Source organism: Microcaecilia unicolor, chromosome 3 (assembly GCF_901765095.1).
Source record: "Microcaecilia unicolor chromosome 3, aMicUni1.1, whole genome shotgun sequence".
Classification (NCBI taxonomy): domain Eukaryota; kingdom Metazoa; phylum Chordata; class Amphibia; order Gymnophiona; family Siphonopidae; genus Microcaecilia; species Microcaecilia unicolor.
Window position 1 is genome coordinate 330,465,553 of NC_044033.1, and position 20,493 is coordinate 330,486,045.

The window sequence follows — 20,493 nt, forward strand, 5'->3', positions numbered from 1 at the left end:
GAATAAATGATAAACAATTTGCCTAGATTTACAAGCCTAGTGCTAAAAATAGTGCTAAACTCCTAACTTCTTTTCCTGCCCTATGTCTGCCCCAGTGCCACTAACTTTTTTGTTCTCAATTTAGGCGTTTAGTGAAATTTTGAGCATAAATTTAGGAATTCGGCACAGCTTTGAAAATTAAAAGCATAAATCCTTTGAATATTGGACAATATGCTGTTTGAAAGACTGCCATTGAAAGCTTCACCTCCTTGCTTCAGACCTTAGAGCTGGGACTGGAGCAAGTTCACAAGTCTGTGATTGTGAGGAAAGAGGATTTATTAATCGACTTTATTACCAACTGGCCACCAAGGCATTCATTGGTCTGAAAAACCTCCTGTTATTCGTTGTTGAACAACAAAAAATAGTCTACTTTGTTTATAGTAACAATAACTTTAGTTCAACCAACGTATATTTGAAAAAATATTACTTAGCTTTGGGCAGCCTTGCTTTTAAGCAACTAACTCCAAATGATTGATGATTTTTATTCTGAGGTCACGTGCGACACTATTACTTGGTGGTGAATAAAGTAGACTAATTTTTTTGTTGTTATTCAACAACAATTAACAGGAGGTTTTTCAGACCAATGATGACTTGTTTGACCAAACCCCGTATGTAGGAAACAAGAAGTTTCAAGAGTGTGGTTAAGGTCTAAATGAGGTCTTTTCCTCCTGATTTTTATTTTTAATCACCAATAACGTTGGGAAAAATAAGAAACAGCATTTAAATAGATATAACATAGGAAATTCTCTGTGTGGTGCCATACTAGCTTTTGTAGAAGCATTCTACAATTTATTTTTATTTATTTAATTATTTATTTGTTACATTTGTATCCCACATTTTCCCACCTATTTGCAGGCTCAGTGTGGCTTACATAGTACCGTAGAGGCGATCGCCAATACCGGTTTGAACAAATACATAGTGAGGTTGTGATAAAGTGAAGTTAATGTGTGTCAGACACATTGGGAATCATAAGAAGGAAGGGTTAAGTTATGTCCAATATGAGCCTTGGTTTTGCTGTGTTGCTGGTTTGAGGCATTTAAGTTGGATCATTAGGGTATGCCTTTTTGAACAAATTAGTTTTTAGTAGTTTCCGGAAGTTCAGGTGGTCATATGTTGTTTTCACGGCATTTGGTATTGTGTTCCATAGTTGTGTGTTTATGTAGAAGAAGCTGGCTGCATAGGTTGATTTGTGTTTGAGTCCTTTGCAGCTTGGGTGATGGAGATTTAGGTATGTTCATGTTGACCTTAGACGTACAGTACTGGGATCCATAACTTTACGGGCTAAACAATGTGCCACTGCTCTTTTTTTTCCAGGTGACTCCAGGCTGCACTTCCTAGTACTAGTGACCGGCTGCACATCGGTGGGCAGGATCCTGGAAACTGAAGTGTACAAAATCACAGCGGTAGACTTTTGTGCCCTCCAGGAGGGGATCAAGGAAGAGGAGCGTGTCACTGCACTCAAGAAGATCCTCAGCTCCGGCATGTTTTACTTCTCCTGGCCTAATGTGGGATCCAGCTTTGACCTGACAGTGAGGGCACAGAAGCAGGATACTGAGGGCAGCGACGAGACGGGCAGCTGCTTTTTCTGGTTAGTAGCACATAACTGTCTTCTGGGGCGAGGTGAGAAGAGAAAGGTGGATGCGATACTCTAATCAAAGTGTCCAATTCATTTTCATAAAGCAGCAGTGTTAGTATTTCTTTTGGATAATTTGGTTTGCAGTGGAGATGGTATCATTAAAATCCCCCTTTATATTGGTTTTAGTGCACTCCTGAGGGAGTATCTATGTGCAGTTTCCGAGATATCCTTCCATTCAGCCACCTACCCACCTCGATAAACCTGGGTAACTCCTGGCAGTGCAGCACTAATTCTCCTCAGCAGCCTCTGCTGACTTCACACTGACACATTTGAAACTATGAATACATCCTGCTGTCTAAATAATACAATGCATTAAATATAGGAGTTTGCTTCACTGGTCTACACAACATCCTCTACACTTTCAATATAAAAGAATCACTCCCTTACATGGTCTGTAGCCCCGCCAAGCGCATGCAGGATGCAATGGGCGGGGCTGGGCGCTACCATTTTGAAACGGCGTCGACTGGAAGAGGAGGGAGGCAGGCATGCTGCATCCCTCCTCCAACGAAAGGTAGGGGGGCTGGGAGGGGGGGTTGTCACCACGGACCACCAGGTAGTCAAAGGACAACGCTGGGGGGGAGGAGTTGGAGTAGGCTGGAGGTCCACTGGACCTCCAGCCCCCCCCCCCCCCCCCCCCCCCGTCGATGGGAGGGTGGGAGAACCTTTGGCCGGAGGCGGCCACTCAAGGATTTCTGGGGGTTTGGGGGGCTGGTGACCCACCGGACCTCCAGGCCCCCCCCCCCCCCCGCCGCGGGGTGGGAGGGTGGGAGAGCCTTTGGTCGAAGGCGGCCACTTCACCATTTCTGGGGGTTGGGGGGGGGGCTGGAGACCCACCGGATTGCCAGCCCTCCCTGAACATGGGGGGGGTGGGATCGTCGGGGGGACCGGAGGTCCACAGACGGACCTCCAGCCCCCTGTTTGCGTTTGCTTTGGGGGGGGGAACGGGGGCCTGCCAGCATGCAACTGCATACTGGACAGAGGGCTCACCATTCCTCCCCAATGATCCACAAAGTCTAACGCCAGCTCGGAGCTGGCGTTGATTTTGCCGCGGCCAGCGACCCAATCTTTGGCGCGCTGGACGCTGATCATTGAGGATGAATGCGTTAAGCGCTGATTAGCATGCATTTGCAAGCTAATTGCGCTAGTAGCCCTGTTTAGCATGCATTTGCATGCTACTTGCGGTAGGAGCCCTCGAGTGCGTTGTTTCATGCGCTCGAGGGCTGACCACCAGGGAAGCTCAGTTCAAATCCCACTGCTGCTCCCTGTGATCTTGGCGAAGTCACACCCCCCTCGCCCCCCCCCCCACCCCCACAATGGCCTCAGGTACAAACTTAGGGGCCCTTTTACTAAGCAGCACTAAAAAATGACCGCTGTTTTTAGCACGTGGGTTTCCTGCATTCCGAGGCCACTTTTAGCGCGACTAAAATGAGCACAATTTTTCCCCCATTAATGGCCACATGCTAATTTCCCCTGCAAATCAATAATGTGCGGCGATTTGCTTGTGTTGACTGATTAGCGCAGGGCACGCTTACTTTCTGCCTACAAACAGACCCTCCCCCCAATGCTAAAAAATATTTAATATTTTTTTAGCGTGGGGTTGGTGCACACTGATCCCAGAACTACAGTGGAACACCTGAATGCGTCCCGTGGTTGTGCCTTTTAGCATATGATAAGCACACATTAGTGCTTATCTGCAATTAGTAAAAGGGCCCCCTTGATTGTAAACCCTCTGGGAACAGGGAAATACCTAAGGTACCCGAATGTACTGAAAAAGGTGTGAGATACATCCAAATAAATACTAATAATGAAATAATCCCAGCAGATGGTGAAGGAATACTTGTTCTACTGCGGGGGTGTCTATCCTCAGTCCTCAAGGGCCGCACTGCCTCCATTGGGATTAGTAGCATGAAATGTTGCTACTGATTGGGTTTCTGACAGGTATTTGTGACCTGGATTGGCCACTGTTGGAAACAGGATACTGGGCTAGATGGACCATTGGTCTGACCTAGTATGGCTACTCTTATGCTCTTGTTGTATGCAAGTAGATTGCTTTCTTATTCATTGTGGAAATCTTGAAAACCTGACCTGGCGAGGGCCAAGGTTGGACACCCCTCTTCTAGTCAGTCATAGGCCTGGGACTGGGGAAAAGTTGTACCTTTCAGCAGGATCCCAAGCACAAAGCAAAAGCAGCAACGGAGTGGCTTAGCGGGAGGAAAGTGATTTGTCTTCGAGTTACCCAGTCAAAGCCCAAACCTGATCCAACACAAAATCTCTGGTAAGACTTGGACTGCTGTCCACCAACAAGCCCCAGCCAACTTGAAACAGCTGGAGCTATTCCGCCAAGAATGGACAAAAACTGCACCATCCCACTGAGCTGAGCTGGAAAACGCTTATCTAAAACAACTCTTTGTGCTGCAGAAGGGGCTTCCATCAAGTACTGAGTCAAGGTGTGTGGAGAGTTGTGCAATTAGGACTCGTTTGGCTTCCCATTTATAACATTTCTATAATTATTTTTTCTATAATTCTAATTATTCTTTCAACTTGAAAATATAGAGTGCGTTGTGAAACAAACTCTTTTAATGTAGAGTGTGAAAAATGTTCTAGGCCAGCCATATCCAATCCAATCCTTAGGCCACACCTAGTCCTATTGGGTTTTCAAGATATCCACAGTAAAGCCGCACAGTGGTGTTCCTTGGTTGGCTGCCACCCGGGTGTGGATTGCGGCTGTGCCCCCCCCCCCCCCCCCCCCCCGGGTGCAACAGCCTTCTGCGCATCCCCCCCCCCACCCACGGGTGCATTGTAACAGGAATTAACTTCAGAGGGAGCAGGGAACCAGCAGAGCCGACAGCCACACGGCTGCTTCCTGTACCCCCCCCCCCCCCTGCAGCATGCACCCGAGGCGGACCACCCCCACCACCCTGCCCTTGGTACGTCACTGATTCCGCAAGATAGGTTTGCATGCACTGCCTCAATTGCATGCAAATCTAACTTATGAATATTCACTGTGGATATCCGGAAAACCTGATGGGACTAGGTATGCCTCGAAGACTAGGTTGGGAATTTATTTTTTTATTTATTTTTGTTACATTTGTACCCCGCGCTTTCCCACTCATGGCAGGCTCAATGCGGCTTACATGGGGCAATGGAGGGTTAAGTGACTTGCCCAGAGTCACAAGGAGCTGCCTGTGCCGAGAATCGAACTCAGTTCCTCAGTTCCCCAGGACCAAAGTCCACCACCCTAACCACTAGGCCACTCCTCTAGGCTGTGAAGGCTCTTACAAGGCCATGTATGTACGGTATGTATGTACGGTAAGTATGTACGGTAAGTACATCACCAACCGACAGATAAAATCCACATAGATGGTTTTCTAACAGTGTGGCTGTAATAATAAGAGTATACTACTGTTTATTTCACAGATGTGTTAAAGTATAAGAAATATATAATAGAACAACAAAAGAAAGAAGACTGGGGAATAAGGCAGACCAAGCGAGTGTTTGACAGATCCCAGAAATAGGCAGCAAGACAGTATTAGCCCCTGACCCAGCCCTTCATAGGGCGAAACATGTCCTATTGAGCATTTAAGTATTTGTTTATGTATGCTTTTATGTGATGAATAAAGTTGGACCTTAATTATCATCAGTCTGCTGTCTTGCTTCCTATCTTGGATTTTGCGGACCATCTACCCATCTGCTTTCTAGAGCCCAGAAATATGCAGTTTGGAATTTTACTTAGGGCTGCATTTTGATAAAAAAACTTGAGTCGCAATTAATTGTGTGATTAAAGGTATACTGTTTATTTTGTTTCCACTGCAGCTCCTTGTAACTCTGGGCAAGTCACTTATCCCTCCATTGCCCAGAATCACAAGGAACTGCAGTGGGGAAAAAAAATAAATAAATACCTTTCACAATCACAAAATGGGCCCTACTGCAGATAACTCAAGCAAAGCTTTAGTAAAGAGTGGGAGTTAGTCAAAATGCAGCCCTAAAAAATTAAAGAATAAAAAGTAATGAAAAGATGAGAAATACAGAAGATTAAAGAATCTAAGGGGTCTTTTATTAAGCTGTGATAGTGGTTTTAGCTCGCTGTAGAAAACAGCTTGCGGTAAATGCCAAGTCGCCTATAGGACTATATTGGGCGTCTTGGCATTTACAGCCAGCTGATTTCTACCGTGCACTAAGGTTATCAATAGAAATCAAACAAAATAAAACATGGAAAAGAAAATAAGATGATACCTTTTTTATTGGACATAACTTAATACATTTCTTGATTAGCTTTCGAAGGTTGCCCTTCTTCGTCAGATCGGAAATAAGCAAATGTGCTAGCTGACAGTGTATATAAGTGAAAACATTCAAGCATTACTATGACAGTCTGACAGGGTGGGAGGAGGGGGGTGGGTAGGAAGTATGCATGGGGACATCAAAGCATATCATTGATATTCTAACAGGATGGCTGTGGATAGGTGAGGGGTGGGTGATCAACAGAGACATACAGCTTGAATGTTTTCACTTATATACACTGTCAGCTACCACATTTGCTAATTTCCAATCTGACGAAGAAGGGCAACCTTCAAAAGCTAATCAAGAAATGTATTAAGTTATGTCCAATAAAAAAGGTATCATCTTATTTTCTTTTCCATGTTTTATTTTGTTTGATTTCTATTGATAACCTTAAGAGTGGACTAACACGGCTACCACACTCCTCTACTGTGCACTAAAAATGTTATGGTAGCTTAGTATTAGACCCCCTAAAACAGCAAGCAGAATAGCTATACACAGCCTTACAGTTTTTGGAGCATAGGTCAGAAAAGCAAGCCTAGTTTTAAGTGATTACCCTGATACTGTGTAGCTACTTTGACCTTGTATTGTTAGTAAGAAATGGTTACTAACAGGTTAATGTTTTCTGGGATATTGATGCAAGCACACAGAGACAAGCAGAGGAAGGTTAGTGAGACATTCTTTGCATTGTTAACTCAGCATGAACAGACCAGCAGAATGGCCGCAATTCTGTGAGGGTGCCCTGTTGGGTTGTCAGGATATTTTATGGGCTTTGCCCCTTCCCCCTGTGCTCTGCTGCTAATCACTATTGCACCCAGAAGAGACCAAAAGCAGTGTGTATTATAACAACCTCAAGCTTCCTGAAAACCCCAGAAGATAAAGAATTTTAATATTACTGTTCTTTCTCTAATGAGTGTGAAATTTGGGATTTTGAAGCTGTTCTCAAGTATGATCAGTGGTTGGATTAAAACCAGTTTAGCATGTGTGAGCAGTAACACCGTCACCAAAGCCTTGGTGATTTGGCATTCGTGCTTATAAGTGTCAGATTTGTATGAATTTGACCATTTTTTTTTTCAAATTAGATTTTAATCAGCACATAAAAGAGAATATAATCCAAAAGAAAACATGCATTACCATACTTCTACTAAACTGCAGAAAAAGTGGCCTTGGTGCGCCCTTGAGCAAGTTTTTCCCACATACTAAGGCCATTTTTACTGCGGCAGTAAAATGGCCAGCTTTACAATTTTTGTATTAATGGCCACGCGCTAATGTTGTCGTTTAAAAAAAAAAATGACAATGTGAGCACTTACCGAACCTCTTTTGTAGGCGGTAAGGGTTCATGCAGTAATCCTGTACTAACCAGTTAGTGTGTGGTAATGTAGCTCACTAGCTGATCAACGCAGGAATGCCCACTCTCCACTCCCCTGCCATGTCCCTCCAAGAAAACATAAAATGTATTTTTAGTGTGCGGTTAGCATGCTTCGATTTGGCAGTTACCACAGGACGCCTGAGCATGGTGGCACTTAGAGATGGGTAGTAACAAAGTACTTGTACTTTGTTACAGTACTTAAGTACAATTGACAGTACAAGTACTTTTACTTGTAACGAGTTACAATTTTTTGCAATACTTTTTGCTTGTAACAAGTTACATTTAAGCTGTACTTTTGTACTTAGTAACAAAGTACAAATTTAGAAAGTAGTTTAAAAAGAAGTATTTTCCATCCCTCTGTTTCTCCCCCTCTACAGGTTTCCTAGTGATGTCAGACAAGGCTTGCAGCTGATTTGGCCTGAACTTCCGGCTCCAAAAACACCTGAGTTGAGCCCGGAAGTTCAGGCCCAATCAGATGCAAGCCAGGATCTGACATCACCTGGAAACCCTAGTCCCCGCCCTCTACACCTACCCAGAACAGCAGTTGATTGGCTATTACTTTATTATTTTGTCAGGCTCAGCTGCCTCCCCAGCCTGAACCGCACCTTCACTGCATGCAGGAGGGCCCGCTCCTTCTTCCATCCCATTCACCATGGCTCTGCATCACAGTTTTGCTCCCTGCCTCCCATCGCACCTCTACAGGGCTTTCTGCTAATAAACTACCATGGGAGATGCACGGGACCCAGCTGTCCACAGTGCTGCTAGTGCTTCTTGCATCAGGCCTGCCTCCTCTGATGTAAACTTCTGGGACTGGTACAGGAAGCACTAGTAGCGCTGCAGAGAGCCAGGTCTTGTGGGTCTCCCATGGTAGTTTATTAGCCTGGGCCTGGTGGAGTTGCACAAGAGGTAGGGAACGAGCGAGACTGTACTGCAGGGCCGCAGTGGATGGGAGGGGAGAGAGAGAAAAATTAGGCAAGACTGTATGGGTGAGGAGTATGGCGGCTGGGGGGGTTCCGTTTAATTTTTGTATACATATTTCTATTTTTAGTTTGTGGTTACTTTTTCTATTCTTCTTGAGGGGCTACCTCTGTTCATGTGTGAAAAAGGCCTGATGTTCTGTTAGCATCAAGTGTCTGTCTAGGACTAATCTGTACTAAACCAGCTTGTTTTGTTTTCCAATAGGTGTATTAATGTTTTTCTGTCCACTGCAATGCTCAGTGTGTGTGTGTGTGTGGTTTTTTTTTTAGGAAGGATCTTAGGTGACCCCCTGGAAGTTAGCTTGTAAATATATAGATTCTGTGGTCCAGCTTGTTAAGGATACTTTCTACTTTGTAGTAAAAAAGTAGTTTTCAGAGCTGTACTTTTACTTTTACTTGAGTATTCTTTTTGGATAAGACTTTCTAGTTCACTACTTTTGAAGCCACTACTTTGACTTTTTACTTAAGTACCTTTAAAAAGTAATGAACCCATATCTGCACTTCCTGCAGCTTAGGAAAAGGGCTTTGTAGATAATACTTCCAAATTTTGCACAATTACTGCCCCTTTTCCATGTCCTCCTGTACAAACCTTCTTGTTAGGAACCCGTTACACATTCTCACACGTTTTCAGGTCTCTTGCCCTTTGAAATAGCTGTTGTACCCTCATTTCTGAGTCTATTACATAGTCATGAAAAGCAATAAGTGTATGCCCAGTCAGGTCTTTCACAGATCTTATTCCGGAGAGCTGTGAGCTTTTGCAAGGATACCACTCTTTTTAGCCATTGTTTCATAGTTGGCGGATCCTGTGGTTTCCAGTTAACCGCTATCTCTCATCTGGAAGCGATTTAGACATAACAGTAACGGTTTACTGTGCTTTGGCTATTTTTCAATCTGCCACCTTACGTCTACCATATGCTGAAAAGGGAAGAAGTGAATGTCATTCTTCCTCAAAAAGAACAAAAAAATAAAAACCCAAAACAGAGCCACACCATCTTCTGTTATGTGGGGAAATTCAAGTTCCCCCCTGGATCTGGCTGCTGTTTAAGAAGCTGTCCCAGTTTAGATGCTGCAAAGACAGTACTCACAGCCCCTGGGTGGGGGAGGGGTTCTGATGAGCATGCTGCTTAGAGGTGATATCTAAGATTGACTTGCTCAAGGTTAAGGGAGCTTCTGAACTGCCACTGCAGTAACTAGGTTATGGAGGGAAGGAGAGTCATGGGCTGGAATTGGGGAGCAACATCTGGAGAGTGCAGATGTGCTTCTCACTGCCTATCATGAAGACAGCAAGTGGGGGTGGGGTAGGATTTTCCTGGATTTGGAAACTCAGGTGATGAGGAAGGCGAATTGGGCCAAAATCCAGATTTATAGATACCAGACTATTCAAACCTGTTAGATCACATGTGGACTGTAAGAAACTGCAGGAGGACCTTAGGAGATTGAAAGACCGGGCATCCAAATGACAGATGAAATTAAATGTGATGCACATTGGGAAGATTAATTCAAATTATAGCTACATGATGCAAAGTTCCACATTAAGAGTCACAACCAAGAAAAATCTTCTGCTCAGTGCTGCAATGAAAACAAATAGAATGTTAACAATTATTAGGAAAGGAGACAGGTAACCACTAATCTAGTGGTTCCCAGACCTGGTCGTGGAGGTACCCCAGGCAGTCAGGTTTTTAAGATATCCACAATGAACATTCATGAGAGAGATTTGCATGCACTGCCTCCACTGCATGCAAATCTATCTCATGGATATTCATTGTGGATATCCTGAAAACCTGACTGGCTGGGGTTCCTCCAGGATCAGATTTCGGAACCATTGCGCTAATCAATTGTTTATTCTTTCAAACCGTACAAAGACTAGAGGACACGCAATGAAGTCACATACTAGCACATTTAAAATAGATAGGAGAAAATAATTTTTCACTCAGTGCATAGTGAAACTCTGGAACTCATTGCTTGAGCAACTGGTAAAAACAGTTAATGTAGCTGGATTTAAAAAAAGATTTTAACAAATTCCTAGAGGAAAAGTCATTAAACCTTTAAAGGTGCACCTGGGGAAAACCACTGCTTATCCCTGAGCTTAAGTAGCATGGAGTCTTGCCACTTTTTGGGTTCTGCCAGGTACTTGTGACCTGGACTGGCCACTGTTGGAAACAGGATATTGGACTAGATAGACCCTTGGTCTGAACCTGTATGGCAATTCTTATGGTCCTCCCACCCAACCCCCACCCCCTTCCTTACCTAAAACAAATTATTGAATGATTTTCCAGAAACCTGTGCAACTTGAGAGGTGAGACTCTCCATTGGTGCTAAATTTGAGAACTCTACTCTCCCTCACCCCAACAGCAGACAGTTTTTGGCCTACCTTATAGGATGGCTTAACTCGCCAGGTAGGCCACATTCATTGTGCTTTGCAGTATCACAAAGTAGTGAAAGCTTTCTTCTGTACATAAGCTTTTACATCTCTGCTGACACAGCCCTCTTATGTATTACTGTTGGTCAGTGTGGGTTAACCTGTAGCATTTTGGGGCCTTTCTGCTAAAGGGCATTAAGCAGTTAACATGTGAATTTGTACAGGTTAAGTGCTTCACAAGTGCGCCAGCTAGCGCAGCAGTTTAGTGGCTAGCAAGCGCTAATTTGTGCTGTAAGTGCATTTTGTGTTGGGGGGGGGTAAGACGAGGTGGCAGGGGCATAGCCAGACTTCGGCGGGAGGGGGATCCAGAGCCCGAGGTGAGGGGGCACATTTTAGCCCCCCCCCCAGCGCCGCTAACCCCACCCCCATTTTTGATCCCCCCCCCGCCATTTTTGACCCCTCCCGCCCCCACCACCGCCGCCCCCACCACCAACTTTGACCCCCCACCTTCCCGCCGCCACCAACCGTCCCCCGCCACCGCCGTCACCGTTGCTGGCTGATCTGCAAGGCTTCGTTCTGTTTCTGTGAGTCTGACGCCCTGCACATTATGTGCAGGGCGTCAGACTCATAGAAACAGAACGAAGCCTTGCAGATCAGCAACATGGCCGCGCTGGAGAAGAGGACCTTGGCTGGCGGGGGTTGGGGTCTTCCACCAGAAAAGGTACCGGGCGGCGGCGGGAGGGGGGCCGAGAGGGTTGTCGGCAGGGGGGGCCAGTGCCAAATCTAGGGGGCCCCTGCCACCGTGGCCCCACGTAGCTACGCCCCTGCTAGGTGGGGCATGAGCAGCGAATGAGCATGGATAGCATATTGCAGTTGGTGTAGAGAACACACTGTGTACTGTCAAATGTGCTGTTAGCACGGGATCACTTAGAGCCACTTCAAGAGGAGGTGCTGTGCGTCCGTACTAATTGCAAGCAGTATTAATGCGCAGTAATGAACATTTCAGCACAGTAATTGTAGAGGACATGCTGGGCGCACCCTCCCCAACAATTAGTGCAAAGTGTTTGCACTTAAGGCACGTTAATTTTTTATGTTAAGGTGCGTTAATTGCAAAAACATAGCACACTTTAATACAGTGGAGCACCGTTAGTAAGCGGTGTTCCGGAGCAGGGGAGTAGCCAGACCTTGAAGTGGGGGGGGGGGGGTCCAGAGCCCAATGAAGAGGCACATTTTGGCCCGCCTCCCCACCACTCCCCCCCCACCCACCGTAATGCCCACATACTTTGGCTGGCGGGGGTCCCCAACCCCCACCAGTGGAAGCGTTTCTCCAGCGATGGTCTCCTTACGTTGCTTGCACTGCTTCCCATCACGTTGCGCATGCTCAATTTTAATAAAATTAAGCATGCATAAAGTGTTGTGCATGCTCAGTTTCACTAAAACAGAACATGCATGCATGCAACGAGAGGGAAGTAGGGCAGGCAATGTAAGGAGAGCAGCGCTGGAGAAATGCTTCAGCTAGTGGGGGTTGGGGACCCCCGCCAGCCAAACAAGGGGCTCTGGATCTATTTTGGGGGGCCCAGGCCCCCCATAGCTACGCCACTGTTCGGAAGGCATGGCTATGTAACCATGTACTATCGGTGCTCTTAATACTGGAATAATAGTGAAATACTGTGGCGTGAAAGATGTTGCTTTGCTTCATTTCCAGGCTAAGGAAGTTTGTTGTAGCTACCGCCAGGTTATTTCCGGTACAGCCTACAGTGTATTGTCGAGTACCACACGTTAATTTTATGATTTTGGGAAGCGGGTTATTACTGCATATAAAACGATCTGTTTTAGAAAGGAAGCGGCATTCTGTGACAGATTCACATGTTATCCTCTTCATGGTGCCGTGAATGCTTTCAGCTAGTGTACAAGAATTTAGCATTTTCCTTCTCACGTTCCTCAGGACAGTGGATTCCTCCTACTCCTCTCTTCGGCTTTAATGAAGAGCTCTATACAAGCCCAGTGCACTATTTAAGAAGGCAAACTGGATGATAGCAGCATGCTCTGTATGCTTACCACAGTTTTCATGAGCAGAGAAACATATGATAGGAGAACGAAAGCCGTATAATGTAAGCTGATGCCCTGAGAGTGACAATAATATGCCCAGAATATCTGCAGAGGAGCAAATCCACGGAGACAGATAAATAGCAGGTAATAAATAATGAAAACGAGCGTAAAACAGGTTGGTAATTTGATTCCACTTGATAACATTCCCTTTACTAGTAATTAGTATAATGGGGTTGTAAGTCAGGTTTCCTCCAGTGATGAGGTGAGTGACTGCCTTTATCTAACAGTTTTTTCTGATACAGACAGGGCAGGATTAAGGCATATGCAAACTTGTCACATGCCTATAGCCCAGATGTTGGTGTATGTGTGTGTGGATGGGGGGATGCCTTTCTAGCCTGTATCTAACAGTGACCAATCCAAGTCACAAGGTAATTGTTTTTTTTTTTTAATGTTCTCTGTGGGTAAACCCTGTTTTACTCATGGAAAGGGCTTTTATAAAATTGCCTCACGCGGTATTCCCCAATCCACCTGTAGATGTGTTCTGGGGCATAATATGGGCAGAACACATTGGATGTCATGAAGTATGCACATACTTTATCAAATAAACGCATTAGCGCACACTTCACATATGTAAATTTGTGCTTACTCCCAAGCAGGCGTATTTGTTTGTGAGTACATTTTGTCTGTGAATTTTGCGGATTTTGTAATGTTATCTTTATAAAATAGCCCCCAGATAGATGCATGCTTGATAACCCTTCACTTATATGTGATCAGCGTAGTGGAATCTACCAATTCTGTGGCCCTAAATCAGAATCGCTAAAGGACTTAATACATTGAAAAGTATGAGAGCAAGCACAGCTCATCCTACATCATAGAGGGTGTTTCTGAGAGAGCAAAGAACTGGTATTCACCACGTCCACTGCTTTGGGTGGATGTCCAAACATTAAGATATGTAGTGAACCCTGCCCCCCCCCCCCCCCCCCCGCCACACACACACACACACACACACACTATTGCAAGGTCAGAAAGACCATGGGCCAACAGCTGATAGTCAACTAAATCCAATGACAGCAGAAATATCCCAAATGAGGTTTGCAGATGTTCCAGCATCAAAGCAGCACCAGCCCTCACTCACCACAGTTCAAATGGTTTCAGTGCAGTGTCCAGGGTAGAAACCAGATTGCTTTGGGTGAATTGTGTGGCACTTTTTAACAAAACTGCCCAATTGACTTATTACAGTTCTTTCCACTAGTTTAGAAATCATAAAGATTTGAAACAGAATGGCAATGTGAGAACTGCTGGGTCAAGATTTGGCTTTTCAGGATAAGGTGGATAACTACTCGTTTCCAAAACATGGGCGCTAGACCTGAGGCCAGGCTGGAGTTCACAGTGATATGAATTCAGGGAAGTAGCCTCAGAATAGGACTTTTCACAAATTATGCTTGTAAATGGTCTAACAAAGAGGCAAAGGCCTTCACTGAGGAACACATTTTTCCAAGGCTATAATTAGTTGAAAGATTAAAAGCCAACCAGGAGCTTGAAGAGTAGGGTGATAATGAACATAAGAACAGCCATTCTGGGTTAGACCAATGGTCCATCTAGCCCAGTATCTTGTTTCCAACAGTGGCCATGCTAGGTCACAAGTACTGGCAGAAACCCAAATAGTAGCAACATTCCATGCTACCAATCCCATGGCAAGCAGTAGCTTCCCCATGGCTGTCTCAATGGCAGACTAGGAATTTGTCCAAACCTTTTTTAAACCCAGATATGCTAACCGCTGTTACCACATCCTCCAGCAGAGTTCCCCGGCTTAAATGTTTGTTGAGTGAAAAAATATTTCCTCCTATTTGTTTTAAACATATTTCCATGTAATTACGTTGAGTGTCCCCTAGTCCTTTGTACTTTTTGAAAGAGTAAAAAATTGATTCACTTCTACTTGTTCTACACCACTCAGAATATTGTAGACCCCAATCATATCTCCCCTCATCCATCTCTTTTCCTAGAGACAGTGTAGGTACAGATGAGATTTTTTTTCCTGAAGACAAAGACTTACTTTAGTGCCAAAAAAGGTAGCAAATAGAAGAAATCAGCAGAGTGGCGTTAAACAGTGTGTCTTTATCTGATAATGTATACAAACCCAGCTTTTTTTCTATGTGTTTAGAGACTGCATGGGGATGTTGCTTTTTGTACCTTTCTGTTTGTCTACATGCAAATAAATCAGGGCAAAGACTTTCAGTTTGCTAAAATGTATTTCAGTGTACTTCTTTATTGACAGTGGGCAGTGTGTAAGCAATTAGCATTGTTGCCAGGTTTTCTAAGACTTATTTTTTTTTTAGGCCAATTGCTTCTGGCTTGACTAAGGCTAGAATAATAGGCCTTTTCCTCCTGTTTGATGTTCCATTGATAAAAGGCATAATGGAGAATCACTGGATCCAAGATGGCGACGGTTTGAACTCGCGCTACGGACGCGTTTCTAGTGGCGCTAGAGTAGAGCTGGAGGGAGTTACCTTGCCCGTTGTTGCGATGGGCAAGCGACGTGGGAAAGTCAGGGATTTTCCCTCAGACCCTGGCGCAAAGCCCCCGCTCTCCCAGCCGACACTTGAGCGCTTTGGAATAACGCCCGGAACTCCATCGACTTCCACCCCTGTTGCTGGTGCTAGCGTCTCGGCGCTAGCCGACAGTGTCGACGGGGCTTCCCTAAGCCCTGTCTTTCGTGCAGCGCCCCCTCAACCAGGAAGTGAGCGCTTCCAGCTGAGTCCTGCAGCCTCTCCCCAAAGCGGTGAAGGGAGCGAGCAGGGAGGGAACTCGCTTCAGCACAAAGGTCATCTCCTGAACAACCAGCGATTCCAGAGCAGAAAGCAGCGACTGTTGTGGACTCTGCGACAGTGAGTATCCTGGAACAAGTAGTTCAAGCGGCTCCCCTGGAATTTAATGTAGGGCAGTTTGAGAAACCAGCTGTAGTGACCTTAGAGTCACTTTGGGAACTGAACTCCACAACCCTCTTCACCTTACAATCAGTTATTTCAAAGAATAATGAAACTATTAAAGTTTTGGCACAGTCTGCTCTCAAACAATTTCAAATTAATGAGTCTCATGCAACTGAAGTAAAAATTCTTTCTCAAAAAGTTGAAAAAATGCAACTTGTGGACCAAACATTAATTAAAGAAAGGAATTTTGCTTCTAGACGCATGGAATATCTGGAAAATCAATCCAAAAGACTTAACCTACGTATGATTAATTTTCCAAAATCGCCCATTCTTTCTCCTGTACAGATGGTTAAGAAATATTTTGTTGATATTCTGGGAATGACCGAAAATTCACTGCCTCCAATTACAAGGGCATATTATATTCAAATTGCTGGGCAAATCCCAGGAAACTTGGACCCTCAGAATGCAATGAATTTAACGGACTTTCTGGAATCTTCTTTGGAGGTGGTCACTCAAAGGACTACTTTGTTAGTGACTTTTGCACTAGAGTTGGACCGAGATGCAGTACTTAGGTTATCCTTAAGACACTTGAATTCTTTATTTTTAGGTTCAAAAATAAGAGTTTTCCCGGATTTGTCCAGGGAAACTCAAAAACGTCGTAAGTTATTTCTTGCTTTGCGCCCAAGGGCTGTAGCCCTGGGGGTTAATTTTCTTTGAAATTTCCTTGTGTGTGCAGGATTTTATACCACACTAAACAATACCAATTTTTTGAACCTAATCAGTTGGATATTTTTTTTGAAAAGTAAAGAGAGTATAATTGTGAAAGTTTAGACCCGAATGAACACTGTATAGCACTTAGGAGTGAATCTATGGGGCCTAGCGCGGGTTCTTGTTTTAATTTGAATTTTTGAGCTTGATTTCCTATGAATCTTGGATCATTTCTTAATTATTGTGGACGATGGGTATATAGTCAATTTTCCTTATTTGTATTTACTATTGAAAGAAAGTTTGCAAATTTGTAATATTATTCTGTTTTGAATATTATGTATCTCAAAAGGTTTATAAATAAATAAGTAAAAAAAAAAAAGGCATAATGGAGGGAGTTCTATAAGTGGGCATCACAATGTGGGAACCCTTATTCTGCAGGCAGTGCACCTATTCTGTGTGTTCTTGTAGATTATGAACATAAATTAACATTGGTGCAACCTAAATATAGGCACACACATTTCACGCTAGGTCTATAACTGATGTAAATGTCAGCACCTAAATGCAACATTTATGCAGGTAAATTGCAGTATTCTATAACCTCTGCACATAAATGTCGGCCCTGCCCATGCCTCTCCTCTGTTGATGCATTGCATTTAAATTATACAGTAGTACGTAGATGGCAGTATTCTACACATTTAAGTGTACAAATGGCACTTAGATTTGGGTGACCTGTTATAGACTGAGGGGGAACGTGTATCTCTGATGTCTTTCTGTTTTGAAGAATGCAGTAGGAAGTGAATTTCTGTTTCTGTTTCTACAGTGTTGTGTTATAGAGTCTGCAATTCAGTTTTTGCCTTTATACTTTCATGTGACACAGTGAAAGAGAGACAGAGATAGTATGTGAGACCAAGACACATTGTGTGTGTGTGAGAGAGAGACACACTGTGTGTGTGTGTGTGTGTGTGTGTGTGTGTGTGAGTGTGAGAGAGAGACAGTGTGTGTGTACTCCCTTCCACATCAATTGGATCCTCAGGAGCTTAGCCGAGATTGGGTGGCGGGGCTAGTGGTTGGGAGGCGGGGATAGTGCTGGGCAGACTTATACGGTCTGTGCCAGAGCCGGTGGTGGGAGGCGGGGCTGGTGGTTGGGAGGCGGGTAGAGTGCTGGGCAGACTTGTACGGTCTGTGCCCTGAAAATGACAGTTACAAATCAAGGTAAAATATACACAAAAAGTAGCACATATGAGTTTGTCTTGTTGGGCAGACTGGATGGACCATGCAGGTCTTTTTCTGCCATCATCTACTATGTTACTATGTTACTTCCGTTTCTAGCCTGTGGTCACTTATTCTGCATTTGGTGAGGGTCAGTTGAAACACACATCTGTATCACTAAGAGTGGAGGAGTGGCCTAGTGGTTAGAGCACCGGTCTTGAAATCCAGAGATGGCCGGTTCAAATCCCACTGCTGCTCCTTGTGATCTTGGGCAAGTCACTTAACCCTCCATTGCCTCAGGTACAAACTTAGATTGTGAGCCCTCCTGGGACAGAGAAATATCCAGTGTACCTGAATGTAACTCACCTTGAGCTACTACTGAAAAAAGGTGTGAGCAAAATCTAAATAAATAATAATATGTGTGTGAACAAGGTCAGGTATTCTGCTAGCAAGGTATATTGGGGTTCTAGGGCACAGTCTAATTGCAGTGCTGCCATTTCATAGTTAATGAGCATTGCTGGTGAATACTGTTTGGCATGACTATGTAGTAGTGTGTTTTGTAGGGTTTTGTGTTACTTCACAGAGTGTATGGTCATGGAAAGAGTTTGTTTCACCTTTAATGAAATGATGCCAGAATTTGAATCTGTGTGTGTGGTGAGTAAAGGGAATCAGCTTAGTTCTGCAGTGAACCCATCATTTGGAAGGGTGGAGGGGTTCTGTTAATACAGCCTATCTATTTCTAAAGCTAATAGTGTAGGGTTTATACTGGATTCTTGTTCATTCTGTGTAGATTTAGTGAATGGTAGACCCCAGGCTTTGTTCTTCAATCTTAAAGGTAGTTTTGCTGGAAACCTCTCTTAATACATCTAAATCACAGCTGAAAGCTCTTTATTTTTAAGCTGCTTTCTAGAATGTGCTAGATGACTAACTCTTCTCCCTAACTCCATCTACTCTCACGTGCATGCCTGCGATTTAATGCCTAAGAATTGTTACATCTTTCTCCTGTGTCCTCCCTTCCCATCTTTCTTTTAATGTGTTATAGGGAGTGAAAGGATGGCATGGATGGGCAGACTGGATAGGTCATATAGTCTTTATCTGCCTTTATTTTCCTATGTTTCTATAATTATAATATAACGCCTCCTAGTTCTTTTCACCCTCTTGTATACATATACTGGGATAACCTATATGGTTTTATATAATGTAACATTTTGTTTGTTGGATACCCCCTCCTTCATTTCATTTTGTAAACCACTTACATTTTTTCTATATAGGTGGAATATCAGACAAATTGATCTTGAACTTGAACTTACTGGGGAGTGGGTTGAATTTGCCCAGGGTTTCGTTGTTGTTTGGGTTTTTTTTTTTAATTGGGTAAAAGGCTCTTGGAATGTTTTGTTGTAATGCCTTTATAGCCACTGATTTCAATCTGATAAAATCACTATAGGTCAGGAAAGTAGAAGCTAACTTTGCCTTCTTAAATTATTGTTATTTAACAATTGTATAGTACTGTTTTGAAGGTTACTGTCAAGTATTTTGGAGCTACAAGTTTCAAGTTTCTCTTTCACTAAACTATGCAAGGCCTATAGCAGTACTTATCAATCTTTGTGTGGCCAAGACCCCATTCACATGGCCACAGAACACGTGTAAACCCTGGTAGCATGGGGTAGTTATAGCTTATAGAGGGCCCACCCAGGTTGCAATACCAAACAGCAGTTTCATGATGCCATTTACAGTCACTACCCACAGTTTGGGTCACTCTGATCTTACGTCTGAGTGATACAAGTGGCTGTTGCTTGACGACATTACGTTCCAACATTAATTCCCCCCTCTACACCTACTAGGACTTGGAACTGACTCTGGTTATGCGTTAATTTGCAGGAACCAGCTGTTGCATGTACCCTTCAAACACCACCAGGTGAACTGCTCAGACTGGCTGCTGAAGGTGATCTGTGGGGTGGTGGAGATCCGCACCGTCTATGCCTCGCACCAGAAAGCCAAGGCTTGCCTCATCTCACGGATCAGTTGTGTGCGAGCCGGTGCCAGGTTCCACATCCGCGGCGTGGATGATGACGGATACGTGTCTAACTTTGTCGAGACAGAGCAGGTAATTTGTCCCTAAATAATTGAATATGGTCTGCACACTCCATATAAAATTTCTGTAGTCACTGTTGGCCACCTTTCTTGCTTTGTTTGGATTCAGAAAATATACAGCTTCAAATCTGTAGTCAGTGAAATCCTTCAGAACATGGTTTTAATAGCTCCACAGCTGGAACACAAAATATCAGCAGAAGTTTAAAGATTTTGATGTAAGGAAGTATTTCTTTATGGAAAGGGAGGAAGGTGAAGGGAAAAGCCTCCCAGGGAAAGTAGTGGGACAAAAATAGCAGGAGAAGTCAAGAAAACATATCGTAAGCAGGAGAGAGGAAGGGAACCAAAGATTAGGCTGAGTCTTTGGTATCTCAGAAGACAAAGAAGAGGCAGACCTGCTGTTTTATTCTGATATCATCAGCAATGTTTCTCTGTGGTATAATATGAAGGTGGACCTTCCAGACCTTCATTAAGTGAAAGTGACAAATGCAATGTGAATCTCAAGGGAGGGTGCGGAGTGCTTGACACTGTCAGGATTGACAGCCTGAAGGTGGAGTTTGGCCTTTGAAATGGTGACAGAGAAACACAGTAGATAGAAATAAAACAAAAGTAAAATAAGATGATACCATGTTATTGGACTGACAATACATTTTTGGGGGAAATTCTATAAAATAGACACTAACAATCTTTAAACATCAATGTGATTTTGGCCATTTCCTCTCTCACCCTTATCAGGTTTCAAGTTTTATTAATATTTGATATACCTCCCATCAAACTTTGTCTTCTAGGCGGTTTACAATGTAGAAATAAAGGAAATATAAGAAAATACAATAAATTCAATAAAGAAGGAAAAACTG

The 20,493-nt window shown here is 43.9% G+C and overlaps 1 protein-coding gene across 1 annotated transcript in view; it reads left to right on the top strand.

Moving 5' to 3' along the window:
* The window catches only part of SYNJ2 (synaptojanin 2), a 234,492-nt gene that overhangs the window by 104,035 nt on the left and 109,964 nt on the right, over positions 1 to 20,493 (top strand). The window contains exons 3-4 of the mRNA XM_030198406.1: positions 1,327 to 1,627; positions 19,427 to 19,652. Coding sequence (XP_030054266.1) covers positions 1,327 to 1,627; positions 19,427 to 19,652 — 527 coding nt within the window. The remainder of the gene's footprint in view (positions 1 to 1,326; positions 1,628 to 19,426; positions 19,653 to 20,493) is intronic.